Source organism: Thalassophryne amazonica, chromosome 1 (assembly GCF_902500255.1).
Source record: "Thalassophryne amazonica chromosome 1, fThaAma1.1, whole genome shotgun sequence".
In the NCBI taxonomy this organism is placed as follows: domain Eukaryota; kingdom Metazoa; phylum Chordata; class Actinopteri; order Batrachoidiformes; family Batrachoididae; genus Thalassophryne; species Thalassophryne amazonica.
Genome location: NC_047103.1, coordinates 6,672,468 through 6,695,731, shown reverse-complemented (window position 1 = coordinate 6,695,731; position 23,264 = coordinate 6,672,468). Strand labels below are relative to the sequence as shown.

Here is a 23,264-nt window from a genome sequence, read left to right as displayed (position 1 = left end):
GTTCTCAGCTGATTAGTGGAGTTCACTGTGCGGTCGGCAACCAGAGCCACTGCTTTCACCAACGGCTCCAGAACATCCTGAGCTTCTGGCCTTAAACCACATCAACAAGAAGTTATGAATGCTGCTAGAAACTTAAATTTTATCTGACTTAACAGCAAATCTTTCAACATAATACAGGGTCAATATTTTGAATTTTCCACGCTTGTTTTAAAGCCAGTGACCCATGAGTCATGGTGCCTAAATTTGCCACATTTTAGAGGTTAGTTCAAAAGAATTCCAGCAGATTCCATCAATTGTGTCTCAGTGTTTTTGTAACTTCTTACTCTTGTACATTAGTGATCACAAAGTATATCTTCTGACCTTTTATAGCTTCTTGTACCCGCTCTTCCCACAATGCCTTTGTGAATTTTGACTTTCGCACAGCTTTGAGGTGCAACAAATTTCTGCCCATTTATTTTATGTGACACAGACCGAGGTGCCAGAAAGTCTGTGAACCAGCGAGCTTTTACATGTCTGAATTTTGTCATTAAATTAAATATAACGCAATCTTAAAATACCCGCATGACCATAAAAATAGGAAACAGGATGTGACCTTTTGACCTCTTAAAATAGGCCAAGGTTAGCCATCTCTGAACTTATCCAAGGTCGGTTCCCCAAGAATGGTCATCGTGAATTTGAAGACCCTGGAAGTAATAGGACTGGACTTATGCTGAGCACAGACAGACAGATGGACGGACACAGTCTTCTTAACTCCCGATGGCCATAATTTGGCCTCAAGTAAAAATGTTTTTTGAAAATCATATTCTTTACATTTAAATGTCTAAAATGATGCCCTTCAAACTCAGTGAAAAATAATCTCTACAACATGATGTAAATAAAATAAAAAACCCCAAAACAATGGTGTGCATAAACACAGGCACCTGTTGGGTATTTTCTCCTCCAAACATTTTTAAACCTTTAACAAGACAAACAGAGTCAAGAAACACCAGTGAGACAGAAAGTCAAATATTACGCGCGGAGTGCGGCCAGGCTGTACACCAAGGCTACACTAAAGTCTGGCCTGCTTTTCCGCTCTTTTTATTAAGAGACGCCCTCATCACATAAACAAGAAACTTGTCCTAAGGGTGGGGGTGATGACGCAAGACAAGTTTCTTCCCATAACATAAACGCATACGTCAAGTGCAGCTGTAAGGAAGAACACTTCAGGTCAGCACATCTCGTTCGTCTGTTGCAGTTATCAGCTGTTTTGCATCTGCCTGGAACACTAAGCATCACAATCAGTCAAAATTCAACCTTCAGTTCTTTTACTCCCAGTCGTTAGCGGCTACGAAAACAAAGTTATGTTATAACAATAAGTACATCCAGTCCTTCATTCCCAGTTCAGATTGACCCCAGAGTGCTAAAACAAAATTGAATTCTCAGGATTGCATTAAGACAGGTGCAAAACAGCACATCTCCGTTCTCATGAGAAAGAAGACAAAGCTAAAACAAGGTTGAATAACACGTACGTTCTCAGGGTGAAGTGCAAAACAGCACAACACCGTTCTCATGAGAAAGAAGACAAAGCTACAAATGTTTAACAGTGATAACATATATATATATATATATATAAAATCCTTAACATTTCCCACCTGTTTATCACCTGTTAAACGTATAGCAGGCATCACCCAGCTTAGTTAGTTAGTTTATTAACTTAGTTTATTCTGTCCACGTTTTTATTAATTGAACACCACCAACAGATGGAAGATTTGAATCCAGCTGCTATTTGATCAACCAGTTTATACTCGTCAGGCACTCCTCTGGGGACTCCTATTGCGTCAATATATGTTGGATTTCCTACTCCTTTCCAATCTCTTTTTACTCTATGTCTGGCTATGCCTTTCTGCCAATCCTCAGGAATAAGAGAGGCTGCATATGTCGTAACGTCTTCAGGGGTCATGGGTAACAATAATGATATTAATGCACAATAACCTGACACATTTCGTGGCAGTCTGTCAAAGATTCTGTTATCACCACACCACCACCATACATCACTCCTACCGACTGGTATAAATGAACTGTTTTTTCTGTATTATTCGACTACACCACTTGTCTTATTACTTTTTCAGCTAAAGCTTCATAGGCTAAGAGTGTGTTAACTCATCACGTCAACAGTTCAAGCTTGAACTGGAGTTGTGAGCTTTTCAATATCATCATAATTCTCAGTACAGTCATTACAGTTTTCTCCACTAAGGTCTGACTGTTTCAATGCTTGATATTTTGGCATAGTTTGTTGGAAGGCCAGATTACGCTGTACAAATGTATTTGACACCATTTTCAATAGTAACTGCCAACATGGTCCTGAAGTCAACCAGGACCAGGGATTCCACCGGTTCACGGCTAGGGTGTCTTTATGCATTGCATCACGAAGTTCATTCAGCTCCTCCAATGCGTCCTGCATATCCACTGAATGAATGGAGTCTGGGATGAAAGTACAGCATGTTGTGTTCAGCAGAACACAAACTCCTCCCTGTGAACCAGTAAGCAAGTCTAAAACCATGCGATTTTGCATCACCATGGTACGTAAAGCATCTATTTCAGTGTTTTGAGCTGCTACTATTTTTTTGTTACATTCATGAACAGACCCAATCAATAATTCAGAGTTTCAATCATTAATGAATTTTTTCCCACTCCTATCCAGGGGAACAATGAATGTGCTATTTTATCTCCTACAGACCACAATTTTTTGGTCCTTTAGTACATCCGAGCCCCACATGTGATTATGTGGTAACACATCTGGGTATATCAATCTCCTCCGTCTGGTGCTGCCATTCTTCTCTGTGGAGGTCTTACCACATATGTATGGTCAGTCACCTGGGTAGGTGCACACACACCACCCCAATTTGGTGGGAGACTCATGTACAGTCTGGAACCATAAAGCCAATAGATGTCATCATACACCGGAGTACCATTTACAGGTGGTAGCAAAACTTACTAACATAAGCACATGATTCATCCGTTCCCCATGGACAGGAGCCTGTATAATTACATCCCCGTCCAATGTGATGAAGATAAGTACCATCCACATATTATGTTTTGGTTAGGCTTAAATTATTTGATAAAACATACGTTTGGGTACACAGACGTTTCTTAATTTTACCTACATTTTTATTCCCTGTCCCGTAAAAGCAAATTGGGAATGGCCGTTGTGATGACAATTTAACGTGATGATATTTTTGCGTTTCCCTTCAGTCTAGTCAATGGAGCAGCACTTGGGCACGCTTGTACGTCCTCTGTTGAAATCCCTATCATATAAGTGGTTGCACTGAGGCAAGTGGTGTTACATCTTATCAGATTTGCTGAGAACTGCTGCCCCCGAAATACAGTTTGATTATGCATCCGTATGATAAGACATTCTGTCACCCTAGCAGGGTACGGTTTAGCCGTCAGAGCTGGGTGTGTTGAGGATATAGGTATTTGCGAACAAACATAATAATTAGTAACGTAATTCCATAGCCAATAAATGAACATATCTGTACCACATATTAGTATGGTATATATGAGGGTGTCCATCTGTCTCGTTCACATTATGAATAAACCTCTTCTGATGTTGCTTGCGTTGTTCTCTGGCTCGGTCCACAGTGAGCTGCAATTCTTGGGTCAACCACCAGGCCAGGAATCCGAGGAGCACGAAACACACTAAGATCACAACGCAACCGGCTGCCCTACCAACAGTCCGGCAGCGGCGGCGCTGAGCACGCCGCTCCGGGGTCTGCTGTAGTTCAGTCATGATTGCTAGGATACAGTGTTGTTAACCACCTCACCTAATAGTGCAAGGATCTCCCTGCTTCACTGGCATTGAGACAATCTATTGCTAATTAAATAGACTCCCTTTGTAGCCAGACTTCCCCTTACACTGTGGAGGCCGCCAACACACGCTGTATCTTACAGTGATGTATCCACGTTGATCTCTCCGCTATCTTTACTGCAGTTGGTGTTGTTAACAGCACTCGGTATAGACCTTCCCAACGAGGACTGGACCAGTTCTTCCTCTTAATCACTCTGATGAACACCCAGTCTCCTGGCTAGACTACTGGAAGGCCGTCCTGTGGAAGATCAAAATTATTCGGCAGTAAATGTGTTTAAGTTATCTCTTTCTGTGTTAATGTCTTTTTCATAAAATTTGCTAATGTTTGTTCCTCATCTGCTGTTTTAGTATCCATGTCAAAATTGGTAGACGATATGGTCGTCCATAAAGTATCTCAAATGGTGTTAACCCTGATGGTGTTGGTGTTATTCTCATATACAATTTTACTAGGTCCAACATTCAATCCAGGTTTGTTTTGTCTCTTCTATACATTTCCTTAATCTTATTTTTATTGCGCCCTTTTATGTGCCCTTTGTCCTTTCCACTAATCTGGCACTGTGTGGTTGATAAGCACAATGATTTTTGAGATTGACCTGTAGCGCTTCTCCTACGTATTGCACTATTGTATTAACAAAATGCGCTCCATTATCTGAATAGACTGTTTCTGGTATTCCAAATCATGGAATGATGTCTTTGCACAATGCCTTAGCCACTGTAAGTGCACCTGCATGTTTTGTAGGGAACAATTCTACCCATTTTGAGAAGGCATCAATTATGACTAAACAAAATTCCTTCCCTTCATGTTTACTCAGCTGTATATAATCCATATGAATCACTTGAAAGGGATATTGTGGTGTTGGAAATTTGCCTCTTTGGGGTCTCAAATTGCCTTGTGAGTTGTGTTTTGCACATGTCATGCATGCTCTACAATGCTGTTTTGCATATGCATCGAACCCATAAAGACAAAAAATAGATTGCAATTGCGATATCATACCCCCTGATGAGACATGCGTCACGCCATGGCTCATAATAGCTGCCCATTTAAACATATTTTTTTTTGGCAATATGGGTTTCTTTTGTGGTCATATTGGAGGAGAAAAATAGAAAGAGCTGTTGCCGCCTTTGCGGTTTTGTCAGCAACGTCATTTCCTTTTGAAACACTGTCAGAGCCTTTGGTGTGAGCCGCACATTTGCATATAGCAATTTGGTTAGGCAATTTCACAGCGTACTGAAAGCGTACTGGCTGTCTGTATAAATTGATACAGCCGTACCTTTAAACAGATAGCAAGCTGCAGTTAAAGCAACTAATTCAGCTGCTTGTGCTGAAAATGAGGATGGCAATGAAGCAGAATCCAATACTTCTGAATTTGTGACAACAGCATATCCAGATTGTGTTTGTCCATAAGCGTTTTTAGTGGAAGAACCATCCACATACACAATTGTACTGTTTGGGATGGGTGTGTCCTGGAGGTCTGGACGTGCTTTCGTACAGACCGTAGCTACATCAAGACAATTGTGCGGCTCACCATCCTCAGGTAAAGGTATCAATGTGGATGGATTCAATGTTGTACATCGCTCTACCGTAAGATGTGGTTGTGATAATAGCAAGGACATACACGAAAGATGTCTTGCTGGGGACAAAAGGCTCATGTTTGTCTGCAACAGAAGTGCAGAGACTGCATGTGGAACTTTCAGTGTCAACTGATGGAATAGAACAACATTACTGCTACTTTGAACAGCCATAAAGGCTGCAACAACAGCCTGTACACATGGTGGTAGAGCACTTGCCACTGCATCCAATTTAGATGAGTAGTAGGCAACTGGCCTCAATTTTGAGCCATACACTTGAACCAAAACACTAGTCATGGACTCATTCTTACAATCAGCTGTTTGAATGAATGGTTTACTATAATCTGGTAGTGCCAAAACTGTGGATGACACTAATGTTTGTTTTACTTTTACAAAAGCTTCCTCAGCTTCTTTGTTCCATTCCAACACGGTTGACATTGAAATATCATCCTTGTACATCAAATCAGAAAGTGGACTAGTCAATTATGCATAGCAGGGAATCCATGCCCTGCAGTAATTAGTCAGTCCAAGAAATGACATCATCTGCTTTTTGGTTTGTGGTTTTGGAGCGTGCAAAATTGCTTCCTTCCTGTCAGACAGGATAGTACGCCCTGTGGCTGATAATTCATGTCCTAAATATTTTACTTTATCCCTACACAACTGAACTTTGTTTTTACTCACTTTGTGGCCATTATCAAATAAGAAACATAATAATGCTACTGTGTCAGTTATGCAGTTTTCTCGTGTGTCAGAGGCAATCAGAATGTCATCAACATACACTAATAGTTGGCTATCTGCCGGTGGAACGAAATTGGCTAAACATGCTGACATGACTTGAGAATAAATAGTTGGGCTCTCTGCGTAACCCTGCGGTAATCTGGTGAATGTATATCGTTGTCCTTTAAAGGTAAAAGCAAACCAGCATTGACTATCTGGGTGTACTGGTACGGAAAAAAAAAAAATGCATTACTGATATCTATTACAGAAAAACAACTAGAATTTAATCTCAATGAGCTTAACAGTGTGTGCGGATCTGGTACACATGGAGCTCTTTTTACTACAGCAGCATTTACTGCCTGCAGATCTTGAATCATTCTCCATCCCACTGAGGGCGGAGCCTTTTTTTACAGGAAATATGGGTGTGTTACATGGTGAATCTGGACATGGCACTATTACTCCTGCTGTTAATAAATTCTCTATTACTGGCCTGATTCCTTCAATTGCATCAGGTTTCAATGGATACTGTCTTACACATGGTCTGTATTCTGTTTTTGGTCTTATAACTACAGGTTGTGCATTTTTTTATCAGTCCTACGTCTGAAGGACCTGTTGTCCACAATCCTGATGGTACAGAAGAGAGAAGATCGTCCTCTTCAGGACTCAACTGAAACACTCAGGATTGTGAAGTGGACACATCAATCTGTGTTCCAGCTGTCAGCACCAATGAGACATTAACTGGCACTTTATACAATTTAGTTGATGGACTGAACTCCGTTCGTGGTCCAACTCTGCTCCAATCAGTGGCTGACAAAGCTGTTATGACTGTCAGTCCCAATTCTTGCCATTCTGTCAAATATGGTTTACAAAGTGACACATGTAATGGCATACCTGTGAATCTCAATTTTAAAACATCTTCAGTGGCACCTGTTACTGTTATGACAGCTGTTGAGTTGCCATCATGAATCAAATCGGTCATTATCAGCTTCACAGGTGAAATATTTTTCAATTTGTTTTCATACACTGGTGTTCCTGGCAATATGCCACTATGGACTCTAAATACACTCTCAAATCTGCATCTAAACTCTATCCATGGTTCTCCTTCTTTCTGAGTTGTCCTGGTAATTTCAGTATAATTTATCTTTGGTCCTAACACTCCTTTTGCACGTGTAATCATAGCTTCCACTCTTGTTTTCAAGACTAGATCATCATGTGTCAGTGGTACGCCTTGTTGATCTGCAGGATTCCAGTCTCCACGTACCTGACTCCATTTAGGGCCACATGCTTTCATCCACACCTGTTGGACTTCAGGTCCATTAAGGTGGTAAGATGTTCTAATGTTTTCTATATCCTGCATAAATCCCTCAATGTCGACATGTGGCGATGGTATCATGTCGACTGCTGCTTTGATATCATCAGCATTCCATGTCCGATAAACGAGCATGGTTGGTAGCTGTCCTGCTGTTCCTGCACGAGGATTTGGTACTTCTATCATAGGATAGGCACCTCCCTGATCACTATGTTCCACCATGGGAGGGGCTGTAGGCACTTTTGCTTGACTGCGTGTTTGTGGTTTTTCTGGTTTTTCTCTTTTTACCTTAGGTTTACTGCCAAATCATACTGTGGTGGCAATACATCGTCATCCTCTGGTAGAGGAGATAAAGGTCTCTTTGCCACCGACGGTCCAGCCGGCGGTGGTTGTTGAGGCTGTTCTGGTTCTCTGTGCTGAATTATCACATCTTCTTCTGCCTTACCTACAGCTTTCTTTTTTCTTGCTTTCTCTAATCGTCGCTTCTCTGCTCCCTTCTGTCTGTTCTCTGCTTCTTCCTCCCAAAATGCCACTAAATCTGCCCCTACTTTCTGCATCTTTTTCTCATCACCTTTATGTTGCTGTTCTAACTCCTTCTTCAGCTTCTGTATACTGATCAGGTTCAGTCGTCCGTCAAAGTCATGTTTATTAATCCAGGTCTCCAATTTTTTGTTGTTTTTGGATTTTTTGCTTCCATAAATTTCCAGTCGTCAGTTGATAAATTTTCCTTATTTATAGACGTCTTACCCCCCATTTTTATTATCCCTTGTTATAATTTGGACTTCAGACGGGGGCACACCTAGGGTGTTCTAAATCTGAAGTTTTCACACTTTCTTTGGACGTGACAATTAATTTGCCGTCGTGTGGTTGATTCCTTTCACCTCCCCGTAGGAAGCGGAATCACTTGCCTCTGCTTCCACACGCACGGTTGTCACTAACGTTGTCCAAAGTATTACACACACACAGTTTTCACACAGTTATTTACACTTGCGCAAAACACTATTTACACATAGAAACACTCCTAATAATCGTACGCGTATTCTTATGCCAGGGGAGCTCACCCTCCTGTGAAATTTAACTAATGTCCTGCATTAGGGGACTCCGCCGTCCCTGCCAAATTTAACTACTTTTTACAGTGCACGTATTTCTACCCGGGATTTCCTTTACGTATTAAAACAGAGGAGTCCGTATCCTCCTTCCGGAATTTAACTACGTGCGTCCCTCGCAACCGTAGAGGAGTCCGCCCTCCTTACAGAGTTTAACTGCTTTGCATTAACAGACGATTCTGTATCATCGCTTACGGAGTTTAACTGTTTTATGTGATCACTTTTATCCCCTACCGGTACGCGTATATAAACAGAGGAGTCCGCACCCTCCTTACAGAGTTTAACTGCTTTGCATTAACAGACGATTCTGTATCATCGCTTGCGGAATTTAACTGTTTATGTGATCTGATCACCACTCACTCAGTACTATTTACAAAGAAATTCTACTCACTGACTCGACTTCCTGTCTGTCTTCTTCGGGAAAATCTCGTCAACCAGACGATGCCAACGGTGGTCGACAATTGCAGACACGATCAATCGATCGGACCTTGGCCAAGGATTTACGTCTGGACTTGACGACCTCCGCTGGACACCTCCGGTATTGTTGAGATCCCGGACGAGCCCCCAGTCAATGTTGGGTATTTTCTCCTCCAAACATTTTTAAACCTTTAACAAGACAAACAGAGTCAAGAAACACCAGTGAGACAGAAAGTCAAATATTACGCGCGGAGTGCGGCCAGGCTGTACACCAAGGCTACACTAAAGTCTGGCCTGCTTTTCCGCTCTTTTTATTAAGAGACGCCCTCATCACATAAACAAGAAACTTGTCCTAAGGGTGGGGGTAATGACGCAAGACAAGTTTCTTCCCATAACATAAACGCATACGTCAAGTGCAGCTGTAAGGAAGAACACTTCAGGTCAGCACATCTCGTTCGTCTGTTGCAGTTATCAGCTGTTTTGCATCTGCCTGGAACACTAAGCATCACAATCAGTCAAAATTCAACCTTCAGTTCTTTTACTCCCAGTCGTTAGCGGCTACGAAAACAAAGTTATGTTATAACAATAAGTACATCCAGTCCTTCATTCCCAGTTCAGATTGACCCCAGAGTGCTAAAACAAAATTGAATTCTCAGGATTGCATTAAGACAGGTGCAAAACAGCACATCTCCGTTCTCATGAGAAAGAAGACAAAGCTAAAACAAGGTTGAATAACACGTACGTTCTCAGGGTGAAGTGCAAAACAGCACAACACCGTTCTCATGAGAAAGAAGACAAAGCTACAAATGTTTAACAGTGATAACATATATATATATATATATATATATATATAAAATCCTTAACACCTAACACAACCAAATTATCACTTTTACAGCCAGCTTTCTTCAAACAATGCAGATGATGAACACATGAACTTTTCTAATTTACTGAATATTTTGGGATTTCATTTCCATCAACTGTTAAGAAATATAAACAGTAACTACATGTTACTATGTGGTTATTAATCTTTCTATTAATATTTTCAATGCTTTTTCACTGATTGACAGTGAATGACAGGCTGATATGAATAGTTGTGCATTAAAGACTCAACTTAAGGTAATGCACTTGTGTTGCAAATTGAGTTTTTTTTTTTATATATAATGCCTCGTTGCTTTTGAGTTATTGTGAATGATGTGCCTTTTCACAATTGTGTGACAACATGAGAAGGACTCTACGGCCAATCACTCATCCTGTTCTCTGACCCTGTGATTGACTGTCTGTGTCCTCCTGCAGGTCTTCTATAAAGAAAAAAAAAAGAAAAAAGACGCGCTGTCCTCTGTCAGCATCCACGTGTCCCCACAGGACGCGCACAGACCGGATGAAAGTCCATAACGAGGTCCAGCACCAGACTCATTAATACTGAACAAGGTGGAAGAAATAAAAATAGTAAGTCCCTTCGGCTGCTCCCTTGTTTGAACTCAGGGTCGCCACAGCAAATCCAAGGTGGATCTGCATGTTGAATTGGCACAGGTTTTACGCCGGATGCCCTTCCTGACGCAACTCCACATTACATGGAAAAATGTGATCAGGGTGGGATTTGAACACGGAACCATCTGAACTGAAACCAAGCGCATTAACCACTTGGCCACCTGCACACATGGAAGAAATAAAAATAACATTCTAAATTTAACAACAAACCAACAAATAGAAATTAAAACCTTACCCTATTTATAAGTAACACACCAAAAACAGGAGCAAAATTAATAATAATAGTTATTATTATAGGAGGCGCCTGAGCGACCTCTTGTGGCCATTTTTGGCCGCTGAAAACATCACCGAACTCGATACAAATGCATGTAATTTGGTCACTTTTCAAAGGTTTCAAAAAGGGGACAGAGAAGTCATTGAAGAGATTGTGCAAAGTGCAAGTTTTGCATTTTTTTCCCGCCACTGCTGCCTTCATAGTGGAGTTGCACAGAGAATAATTTTCTTTCAGCAAAACATCAAATTTATGCTTGAATCTCCAATGTGCCTTCTGGCAAATTGCAGCTGAACTTTCAAGTGTTTTTTTTTTTTTCCTTTCTTTTTTATACAAACCTTCTCTATACCACTTCATCATGAAGCTGTCTAACTGGTGATGCAACACTCAAAACCTGCACTTTGCACAATTTCTTCAATCACAGCCACAGAAATCTATAACTTCTTCAGGGTTGTCCTGGTGTCTTGGTGGCTTTCCTCACTCTTCACCTTCTTATACAGTCACTCAGTTTTTGAGAACTGTCTACACAGATTTACCATAGAGTGCTATACTGTTTGTATTTTTTCATAATTCATGTAAATAATGCCCAAGACAGTCAGTGTCTTGGGAATGTTCACGTATCCATCCCCTGACTTGTCAGAAGAAAACTGTATATAAAAGTGATGGTTTACATGTGCTATACTAAAGGGGGAACTTACTTATTCACACCATCATTTTGGCTTTTAGATTTTTCATTCATTTATATCAAACTGTAGAGATTTACTTTGAGTTTAAAGAGCATGATTTTGAAAATTCTAATATACAAGGCCTGAATTTATGTTTTGTTTTTTGATGTCCTAATAAAAATCTAACATGTAAAGGCTCAAGGGGGCAAACACTTTTTCACAGCACTATACATAAGCAGAATTTACTTTTAATCAACATTTGCAGACTGAACATTTTTAAACCTGCAGTCATAAATGTGGCCTTTGAAAACTTACATTTTTAACTTCCCTTTGTGTTAAAAGCTGTTTATTACTGCACAGAGAGAACTGTTCATTTAACAGAAAGTCTATACATGTTATACTTTTGTCATGCATCATATGATCCTTTGATTTCCAAATGCCATTGAGCCATAAACACTGAGATAACATGTGTCAAATGAAATAAAACCCAATAACAAAAACATTAATTCCACCCTGTGGAGGAGTTATCACAGACAGGGGTCTGAGCAGTCATATACACACAGATACATCTGCAATGGCAGAATGGCAGCAAAAATCACATGTGAAACAAAAGTGGGCTGCTGGAGTTCTGACTGAAAACTTGCTTTAGTTGTGACCCACACAGGTTGGTCACTACTCACTACCACCCAGGGTAGAAGAACATCTGGTTTTTAGGGTTCGAAATAGGAATAGTTTGCACCATCTGTCATGCATAGTTATCAAGTTACGAGGGAACATCTCACAGAATCCAAACAACATCAACCTTGTTTGACCTTTATTTTAGAGACCAAACAATTAACACATCCAAAACTATTCCATTTATTAATCCTATTAACCAATGGTTTTTTGTTTGTTTTACCAATATTGGAGCAACGTTTGACCCCTGTATAAACTGCTTCTTTTTTTGTCATTTTTAACTCCAGAACACTCAGCCATAGATGATCAAAATTACAACCTTATAGAATCTTTACTATCATACATATAATGTTGTGTACCTTTCTATGATTGGAGCAATTTTGACTTTTGATCCCTACTTTACAGCCACCCTGGCATGGTTATGTTCAAGTCCCTGTAGATAGGCCACCAAAATGCCATATCAAATGTTTTGCCACTCTGGGTCATAGTAAGATGCCCACTTTCAGGGGACTGGCCCAAGAAGTATATTTCCAGGTTTTGGATCAAAATACTGAAGACTGTATTATTTTTAAGTCAAGACTCAAAACCTATTTTTATTCTCTTTCTTATGGATAGTTTTTATTTTTTATTTGTTTTATTCTTTTACTTCTGTTTTTATGTATTTGAATTTTTTTTATTCATTTTTAATTTTTTATTCAATTTTATGTTGACTTGTTTTATGTAAGGCGCCTTGAGACGGCTTTTGCTGTGATTTGGCGCATTATAAGCTAATTAAATTTAATTAAGACATTTCAGCAATCAACAAGCATTCACAGATTTGTCTATATGTACAAATCTCATTACACATTTGCTGATTTTTTTTTTATTTTTACTTTTTTAAGTATATGATTCTGATTACACACAGATCCTGAATACATTAATTCATTTTCTATACCCACTGACTCCAATCAAGGATCACGGGGTGGCTGGAGTCTATCCTGCCAGTCACAGGGTGAGAGGCGGGCTACACAAGCAACAGGACGTCAGTCTAGCGCAGTGCAATCCTGAATACATTTTTGCAGACTTCTGTATGATTTTGTAAATCTCAACGCACACAGACACTTGCAAATAATTTTGATACAATACATGATCCTTTGATGGTCCATGCAGTGATGGTTCAAATCTGAACTCATCTTGGAGGGGACAAAATCAAAAGAAGTTGTTTTTTCCAAGTGCACAATTCTGTTGCAACATTGTATCTAATTTTAACCTCTTTAAATATAGGTCAAGCATTCTGTAACATAACTGTAAAGAAGGAATAAATTTGGTCTGTTTTTTTATTTCCTATGTGTTTTGGAGCCTTGTATTGGAGGGTGAATTTTTTAAATATAATTTCAAAGTTCCCAAGGCTGGTAAAAAGTACATTAGTTGAAAAAATATGTCCACCAAGATTAAATAAAAGGACGAGATAGTTTTGGTAGATGGTGAAGGTGTTTTTTTATAATGTAAAATATAGCCCTGCCTGTTATAATTTAATAACAATCCAAGGTCAAATGTCCACTTGACACACAGATTTACCCATAAAACAGGTGTATTTCCAGCCATAACTTTTTTTTTCCACAAATCATGGTAGAACTTAGATAACTGGCATGATTATTCACCTGACACACAAGAAACTAATATTACTGAAATAAAGTAAAGAATCTACTCATGATTAATACCCATTTTTCATGATGTACCGTATAATGTGAAAGTCCCATGTATGATCCTCGAGCAAATCAGTATTTGGTATTTGCGCAGTTCTCTAAAAACAGAAACAAAGCGCAGTTATGACATCTGCACGGAATTATCGTTTAAATCAAACGCTGTCCCACTCGACTTTGAACATGTACTTAGAGGAGCATTTCTTCTTCAGATTAGGTTTATGAGTCTTCCAGTGATCTCTGCTGGAGAAGCTTCTTTTGCATGCTCCACACCAGTATGGTTTGTTCCCCATATGGCTGCGTTTATGTTGGCAGAAAGTGGATGAAGACCTGAACCTTTTCATGCAGTGCTGACATTGATACGGTTTCTCTCCAGTGTGGATACGTTTGTGCATTACATAGGAAGACTTGGCACTGAAACGCTTCCCACACTGGTCACAACCGTACGGTTTCTCTCCAGTGTGAGAACACTCATGAATCCTCTGTGATGATAAACTGATGAACCTTCTCTCACAGAATGTGCATGGGTATGGTTTCTCCCCACTGTGAATACGCTGGTGACGCTGAAGTGAAGACCGAGAAGTGAACATGCTCCCGCACTGGTCACAGGTGTACGGTTTCTCTCCAGTGTGAATAAGCTGGTGCTGCTTCAGTGAAGACGAAGAACAGAACATCTTCCCGCACTGATCACAGCCATACGGTTTCTCTCCAGTGTGAGAACGCTCATGAATACTTAACGATGATAATCTAGCAAACCTTCTCTCACAGTATCTGCACAGGTATGGTTTCTCCCCACTGTGAATATGCTGATGATGCTTCAGTGAAGAGCGAGAACACAACTTCTTCCCACACTGGTCGCAGGTGTATAGTTTCTCTCCACTGTGGGTGAGCTGGTGCCGTTTTAGATTTGGTCGCCGGTTGAAAGTTCTCCCGCACTGGTCACAGGTAAACAGTTTCTCTCCACTGTGGGTGAGCTGGTGCATTTTTAAATTTCCTTGGCGGCTGAAAGCTCTCCCACACTCATCACAGGTAAAGAGTTTATCTTGCATTTTAAGGTGAAATGACCTGGACACATGTGCACCCTTTTGACTTATTTGCTGGTGTTCCACTAGCTGCTAATTTACTGAAAGGTCTGAGGCCTGGATCTGTTGCTCTGGTTCTGACCAAAAAAAAAAAAAAAAAAAAGAGAAAGATTTTAGTTTCATCTCAATTTAAATTGTATAGCTGAATTTTTTTGTGTGGAGCACTTTTACAACATAAAGTGTTGCAGAGTATGAGCTCAATAAAAGAACAATAAATAAGAAAATCCATTCATTCATTCATTTTCTGCCACTTATCCAAACCTGGGTTGCATCTATACAAAGCAGCTCATCCCCACACTTCCCTATCTCAGCTAAATTCTCTAACTCTTTCTGTGGAATCCTAAGTACACCTAGATTCCCAACAGAGGAACGTCATTTGCACTGCTTTTATTTGTGTTCTCGTTCTTTTGGTCTTTACCAAAAAGGTGATGACCACAAGTGTAGATATGAGCGTAAATAGACACAATCGAAAGTCTCACCTTCTGGTTTTTCCTTCCCCGTGACAGGCCAGTACGTCATCTGTAAGTCATCAGTAAGTCATCAGATGGTGCCCCAGTCCATCTGTTGATCTCACACTCCAGCTTACCCCGCCTCATGAACAAGGACATAATAAATAAATAAATCTTAATTAAAATATAAAACCTATTCATAAAATTACAAAAAAATACAATATTAAATTTGACCGGCCTCATGAGCACAATAGAGTGTAAATCAATGACATGTGGTACATCAAGTTGGAATTGTAAATGAAAATAATGTTTGTCAAAGTATTTATTGTATTACTGTGTTTTATTAATTATCTTGTTTTAATGTGTCCAACACTTTGGTCAACTCTGGTTGTTTTAAATGTGCTCTATAAATAAAGTTTGAGTTGAGAGGAGTCTGCTTTTATTCAAAGCACTTTTCAATGATGCCTCACATTCACACAGATGAAAAGAAAATAGTCCAATAAATATGAATTTGTACAGTGCTAAAAATGCTTAAACTGTCATTTCAGCAGAACCTGAATCCAACATCTTAGTGTTCAGTGTGGCATTTTATTTGTACATTTTATCCGGTCAGATAAGTGCTCAAACACTACCATGATGTAATCTTCTGTTTCTCACCTTGTGTGAAAACCTCATGCTGTGTCCTGGATTTTTAGATGCCCCAGGACCTGGAAGACAACCTGATTAAGAGATAGTTGAATGGAAGATTTGGCCTGAAGCAACACATTCCAAAAAAATAAAAAGTTGGGATGGGCAATTTATTCCAAATATGAGGATTAAATCATCACTTTTATAGCTGTTTTTTTTATGACTAGTCAGGGGATGAACACAGGAACACTGAATAGTCACTGAATCTGTCTCAGACTTCATTTACTTCAATCATCAAGAAATACAATAAGTATGGTACTGTGTGGTAAATGTGTGTCACGTATGCAGTTCTCAAAAATTGAGTGACCATGCACGGAAATAGACTAGTGAGGGAAGCCACCGAGACACTCAGGTAACTCTGAAGGACTTGTAGGCTTCTGTAGTTGTGGAAACTGTGCATAGTGCAACTTATGACTGTTGCATTTCCAGTTACAGACCATTATTATTCATTATCGAGGAGGACTTTCACAAGAACACGCAAAATGTCAGCTTCAGTCTAGATTTAATTTGTTTCCCTGTTTTACAACACTTCTCTCCTCCACTCCAACATGAAGCTGTGAATGTTGCATCATACCCAATTTGTCCAACCACAACCCCAGAAGCCCAGCATTGTTTCAGAGCTGTTGAATAAGGGGACTGTTTTCCTCCTTGGTCACAGGTGTACATTTGACCTCTACTGTGGATACGTTGGTGCCTTAGTGATAATTGCTGGTACACTTTTCCACAATGTCCACAAATGTACGGTTTATCTGCAGTGTGAACGAGTTCATGTGTTCACACTGCAGTAACAACAAATGTGTGGTTTACTACCAGCGTGTACGCACTGCTGGTGCCTCTTCGTCAAACAAAGTATAGACAGCTCCACCTCACTGGTCACAGGTGAAAGGTTTATGATCACAGTGATTAAGGTATTTTGCCAGTCTGAAAGCTTTCCCACATTGGAGACAGGCATACAGTTTAGCACCACTGGGAATGCTTTGGTGTCATTTTAGGTGATATGATTGGCTATAAGCTTAGCACTCTGCAGTGGACTGACCACTCAGGACCGTTCATGGAACCAGTAATCAATGCGCGGCCATCTAGTTGACTGCTCACAAAGGTAGTCTCAGTAATTTTCCTGTTAAAAATTCCAAAAGGGTGAACAACACTATAAAAAAAGACAGTTGAAGTCTTTTACCATTGTAGGCAGCCACATGTGCACAAAAGGTGACTGAATGTGGAAAGTGTTTGTACTGGTTCCAGCGTGGCCGTGACAAGGTTCCTAAAAATGTGACTGACAAAACTAAGTTCATATGTTCCTGACGTTCATGAAGACTTACTGCATTAAGTGAGATGTGTGATGATAATTTCATGACTGTTTGTTGAATTAATTTGCACTTGTACCTTAATTTTGCATCATTTTGTGATTGTTGCCACATTGAATATCAGTGTGTACTTGTGAATATGATGTTTTGATATTTCATTTTGTTCATATGTTGATGCTGCTTATATAGTAAGATTTATAGTAAGAGATTTATATTGATGTCTGAAATGTGTTCTGAGCAACACGGAGCTTTCATGTCAAGCAATGTGATTCAAAGTATACACGTTTGGCCAAACATGGGCAAATCATTTAACAAACTTTTCATTGATGCTGGATTTCATCATACACTTCAAGTGCATGACCCATGGGGACACTCCAATTCCTCCAACAAGCTAATTTGTAAGATTACTTCTAATTTCTAAGATTACTACTTTGTAAGCAGAACAAAATGGATTTTATTTATTTGTACACAAATTCAGACTGGAGTATGTTCAATTATTTTATTTAATTATTTTTATCTTTTATAAACACACAGATATGGTGGTTGGCTCTCACTGCGGTATTGTATCACTTCCTGTTCCGGAGCACAGCGGTGTTTTGCTGTATCTGTTAGCTGTTTAATCTGCGCAGTTAGATTGATCTAGTTATCTAGATAACGATTTGTTTCACAGTGTAATCTTCACGTGCCTTAACTAAAGCACTCCCTCTTCTGAATCACCTCTAAATTATTTACACATTATTCACTTTGTGTGTTTTTTAGGAATCCGCTAGCTTAGCGCAGCTACTAGCTCTTAGCCGGTTTAGCATGGCGGCTTCTCCTGTCTCTCCCGCACTTTTCTGCTCTGGGTGTGAAATGTTTAGTTATTCCTCGGCCTCCTTTAGCAGTAACGGTACTTGTAATAAGTGTAGCTTATTCGTAGCTTTGGAGGCCAGGCTGGGCGAATTGGAGACTCGGCTCCGCACCTTGGAAAATCCTACAGCTAGCCAGGCCCCTGTAGTCAGTGCGGACCAAGGTAGCTTAGCCGCCGTTAGCTGTCCTCCAGCAGATCCCGAGCAGCGGGAAAGCAGGCCGACTGGGTGACTGTGAGGAGGAAGCGTAGCCCTAAACAGAAGCCCCGTGTACACCACCAACCCGTTCACATCTCTAACCATTTTTCCCCACTCGACGACACACCCGCCAAGGATCAAACTCTGGTTATTGGCGACTCTGTTTTGAGAAATGTGAAGTTAGCGACACCAGCAACCATAGTTAATTGTCTTCCGGGGGCCAGAGCAGGCGACACTGAAGGAAATTTGAAACCGCTGGCTAAGGCTAAGCGTAAATTTGGTAAGATTGTAATTCACGTCGGCACTAATGACACCCGGTTACGCCAATCGGAGGTCACTAAAATTAATATTGAATAGGTGTGTAACTTTGCAAAAACAATGTCGGACTCTGTAGTTTTCTCTGGGCCCCTCCCCAATCGGACCAGGAGTGACATGTTCAGCCGCATGTTCTCCCTGAATTGCTGGCTGTCTGAGTGGTGTCCAAAAAATGAGGTGGGCTTCAAAGATAATTGGCAAAGCTTCTGGGCAAAACCTGGTCTTGTTAGGAGAGACGGCATCCATCCCACTTTGGATGGAGCAGCTCTCATTTCTAGAAATCTGGCCAATTTTCTTAAATCCTCCAAACTGTGACTATCTAGGGTTGGTACCAGGAAGCAGAGTTGTAGTCTTACACACCTCTCTGCAGCTTCTCTCCCCCTGCCATCCCCCCAATACCCCATCCCCGTAGAGACGGTGCCTGCTCCCAGACCACCAATAACCAGCAAAAATCTATTTAAGCATAAAAATTCAAACAGAAAAAATAATATAGCACCTTCAACTGCACCACAGACTAAAACAGTTAAATGTGGTCTATTAAACATTAGATCTCTCTCTTCTAAGTCCCTCTTAGTAAATGATATAATAATTGATCAAAATATTGATTTATTCTGCCTTACAGAAACCTGGTTACAGCAGGATGAATATGTTAGTTTAAATGAGTCAACACCCCCGAGTCACACTAACTGCCAGAACACTCGTAGCACGGGCCGAGGCGGAGGATTAGCAGCAATCTTCCACTCCAGCTTATTAATTAATCAAAAACCCAGACAGAGCTTTAATTCATTTGAAAGCTTGACTCTTAGTCTTGTCCATCCAAATTGGAAGTCCCAAAAACCAGTTTTATTTGTTATTATCTATCGTTCACCTGGTCATTACTGTGAGTTTCTCTGTGAATTTTCAGACCTTTTGTCTGACTTAGTGCTTAGCTCAGATAAGATAATTATAGTGGGCGATTTTAACATCCACACAGATGCTGAGAATGACAGCCTCAACACTGCATTTAATCTATTGTTAGACTCGATTGGCTTTGCTCAAAATGTAAATGAGTCCACCCACCACTTTAATCATACCTTAGATCTTGTTCTGACTTATGGTATGGAAATTGAAGACTTAACAGTATTCCCTGAAAAGCCCCTTCTGTCTGATCATTTCTTAATAACATTTATATTTACTCTGATGGACTACCCAGCAGTGGGGAATAAGTTTCATTACAGTAGAAGTCTTTCAGAAAGCGCTGTAACTAGGTTTAAGGATATGATTCCTTCTTTATGTTCTCCAATGAAATATACGAACACAGGGCAGAGTAGCTACCTAAACTCTGTGAGTGAGATAGATTATCTCGTCAATAGTTTTACATCCTCATTGAGGACAACTTTGGATGCTGTAGCTCCTCTGAAAAAGAGAGCCTTAAATCAGAAGTGCCTGACTCCGTGGTATAACTCACAAACCTCGCAGCTTAAAGCAGATAACCCGTAAGTTGGAGAGGAAATGGCGTCTCACTAATTTAGATCTTCACTTAGCCTGGAAAAAGAGTTTGTTGCTCTATAAAAAAGCCCTCCGTAAAGCTAGGACATCTTACTACTCATCACTAATTGAAGAAAATAAGAACAACCCCAGGTTTCTTTTCAGCACTGTAGCCAGGCTGACAAAGAGTCAGAGCTCTATTGAGCTGAGTATTCCTTTAACTTTAACTAGTAATGACTTCATGACTTTCTTTGCTAATAAAATTTTAACTATTAGAGAAAAAAATTACTCATAACCATCCCAAAGACATATCGTTCTCTTTGGCTACTTTCAGTGATGCCGGTATTTGGTTAGACTCTTTCTCTCTGATTGTTCTGTCTGAGTTATTTTCATTAGTTACTTCCTCCAAACCATCAACATGTCTATTAGACCCCATTCCTACCAGGCTGCTCAAGGAAGCCCTACCATTAATTAATGCTTCGATCTTAAATATGATCAATCTATCTTTATTAGTTGGCTATGTACCACAGGCTTTTAAGGTGGCAGTAATTAATCCATTACTTAAAAAGACATCACTTGACCCAGCTATCTTAGCTAATTATAGGCCAATCTCCAACCTTCCTTTTCTCTCAAAAATTCTTGAAAGGGTAGTTGTAAAACAACTAACTGATCATCTGCAGAGGAATGGTCTATTTGAAGAGTTTCAGTCAGGGTTTAGAATTCATCATAGTACAGAAACAGCATTAGTGAAGGTTACAAATGATCTTCTTATGGCCTCAGACAGTGGACTCATCTTTGTGCTTGTTCTGTTAGACCTCAGTGCTGCTTTTGATACTGTTGACCATAAAATTTTATTACAGAGATTAGAGCATGCCATAGGTATTAAAGGCACTGCGCTGTGGTGGTTTGAATCATATTTATCTAATAAATTACAATTTGTTCATGTAAATGGGGAATCTTCTTCACAGACTAAGGTTAATTATGGAGTTCCACAAGGTTCTGTGCTAGGACCAATTTAATTCACTTTATACATGCTTCCCTTAGGCAGTATTATTAGACAGCATTGTTTAAATTTTCCATTGTTACGCAGATGATACCCAGCTTTATCTATCCATGAAGCCAGAGGACACACACCAGTTAGCTAAACTGCAGGACTGTCTTACAGACATAAAGACATGGATGACCTCTAATTTCCTGCTTTTAAACTCAGATAAAACTGAAGTTATTGTACTTGGCCCCACAAATCTTAGAAACATGGTGTCTAACCAGATCCTTACTCTGGATGGCATTACCCTGACCTCTAGTAATACTGTGAGAAATCTTGGAGTCATTTTTGATCAGGATATGTCATTCAATGTGCATATTAAACAAATATGTAGGACTGCTTTTTTGCATTTGCGCAATATCTCTAAAATTAGAAAGGTCTTGTCTCAGAGTGATGCTGAAAAACTAATTCATGCATTTATTTCCTCTAGGCTGGACTATTGTAATTCATTATTATCAGGTTGTCCTAAAAGTTCCCTGAAAAGCCTTCAGTTAATTCAAAATGCTGCAGCTAGAGTACTGACAGGGACTAGAAGGACAGAGCATATCTCACCCATATTGGCCTCTCTTCATTGGCTTCCTTTTAATTCTAGAATAGAATTTAAAATTCTTCTTCTTACTTATAAGGTTTTGAATAATCAAGTCCCATCTTATCTTAGGGACCTCATAGTACCATATCACCCCAATAGAGCGCTTCGCTCTCAGACTGCAGGCTTACTTGTAGTTCCTAGGGTTTGTAAGAGTAGAATGGGAGGCAGAGCCTTCAGCTTTCAGGCTCCTCTCCTGTGGAACCAGCTCCCAATTCGGATCAGGGAGACAGACACCCTCTCTACTTTTAAGATTAGGCTTAAAACTTTCCTTTTTGCTAAAGCTTATAGTTAGGGCTGGATCAGATGACCCTGAACCATCCCTTAGTTATGCTGCTATAGACTTAGACTGCTGGGGGGTTCCCATGATGCACTGAGTGTTTCTTTCTCTTTTTGCTCTGTATGCACCACTCTGCATTTAATCATTAGTGATTGATCTCTGCTCCCCTCCACAGCATGTCTTTTTCCTGGTTCTCTCCCTCAGCCCCAACCAGTCCCAGCAGAAGACTGCCCCTCCCTGAGCCTGGTTCTGCTGGAGGTTTCTTCCTGTTAAAAGGGAGTTTTTCCTTCCCAGTGTCGCCAAGTGCTTGCTCACAGGGGGTCGTTTTGACCGTTGGGGTTTTTTCCGTAATTATTATATGGCCTTGCCTTACAATATAAAGCGCCTTGGGGCAACTGTTTGTTGTGATTTGGCGCTATATAAATAAAATTGATTTGATTTGGCAAATTGTAACCTCTTCTGCACATCTTTTATTTAACAGAGGGACTTTGCGGGGGATTCTTGCAAATAAATTAGCTTCACACAGGTGTCTTCTAACTGTCACAGCACTTACAGGTAACTCCAGACTGTCTTTGATCATCCTGGAGCTGATCAATGGGTGAGCCTTTGCCATTCTGGTTATTCTTCTATGCATTTTGATGGTTGTTTTCCGTTTTCTTCCACACGTCTCTGGGTTTTTTTGTCCATTTTAAAGCATTGGAGATCATTGTAGATGAACACCCTATAATTTTTTGCACCTGCGTATAAGTTTTCCCCTCTCCAATCAACTTTTTAATCAAACTACGCTGTTCTTCTGAACAATGTCTTGAACGTCCCATTTTCCTCAGGCTTTCAAAGAGAAAAGCATGTTCAACAGGTGCTGGCTTCATCCTTAAATAGGGGACACCTGACAGAGCTGGTTTCAATTCATGGAGAAAATAACGCACCTGTTCATTTGATTTAAACCCTGTCATTAAGAGATAAAATCAGAATTTATTCACATTAAACCTGATAAATGGTAAATGGACTGCATTTATATAGCGATTTTCTATCTGCATCAGACGCTCAAAGCGCTTTACAATTATGCCTCACATTCACCCCGATGTCAGGGTGCTGCCATACAAGGCGCTCACTACACACCGGGAGCAATAGGGGATTAAAGACCTTGCCCAAGGGCCCTTAGTGATTTCCAGTCAGGCGGGGATTTGAACCGAGGATCTTCTGGTTTCAAGCCCAACACGTTAACCACTAGATCACCACCTCCCCTGATTTTGGTCC

At 40.2% G+C, this 23,264-nt stretch overlaps 1 protein-coding gene across 1 annotated transcript in view; it reads right to left on the bottom strand.

Annotated features, from left to right (window-relative positions):
- LOC117529030 (zinc finger protein 708-like) overlaps positions 1 to 23,264 on the bottom strand; it is a 56,975-nt gene that overhangs the window by 28,301 nt on the left and 5,410 nt on the right. Inside the window, exons 2-3 of the mRNA XM_034191758.1 lie at positions 15,935 to 15,996; positions 15,308 to 15,419 (exon numbers count right to left, since the gene is read on the bottom strand). Of these exons, the coding sequence (XP_034047649.1) occupies positions 15,308 to 15,347 (40 nt within the window). The 5' untranslated portion in view covers positions 15,348 to 15,419; positions 15,935 to 15,996. The remainder of the gene's footprint in view (positions 1 to 15,307; positions 15,420 to 15,934; positions 15,997 to 23,264) is intronic.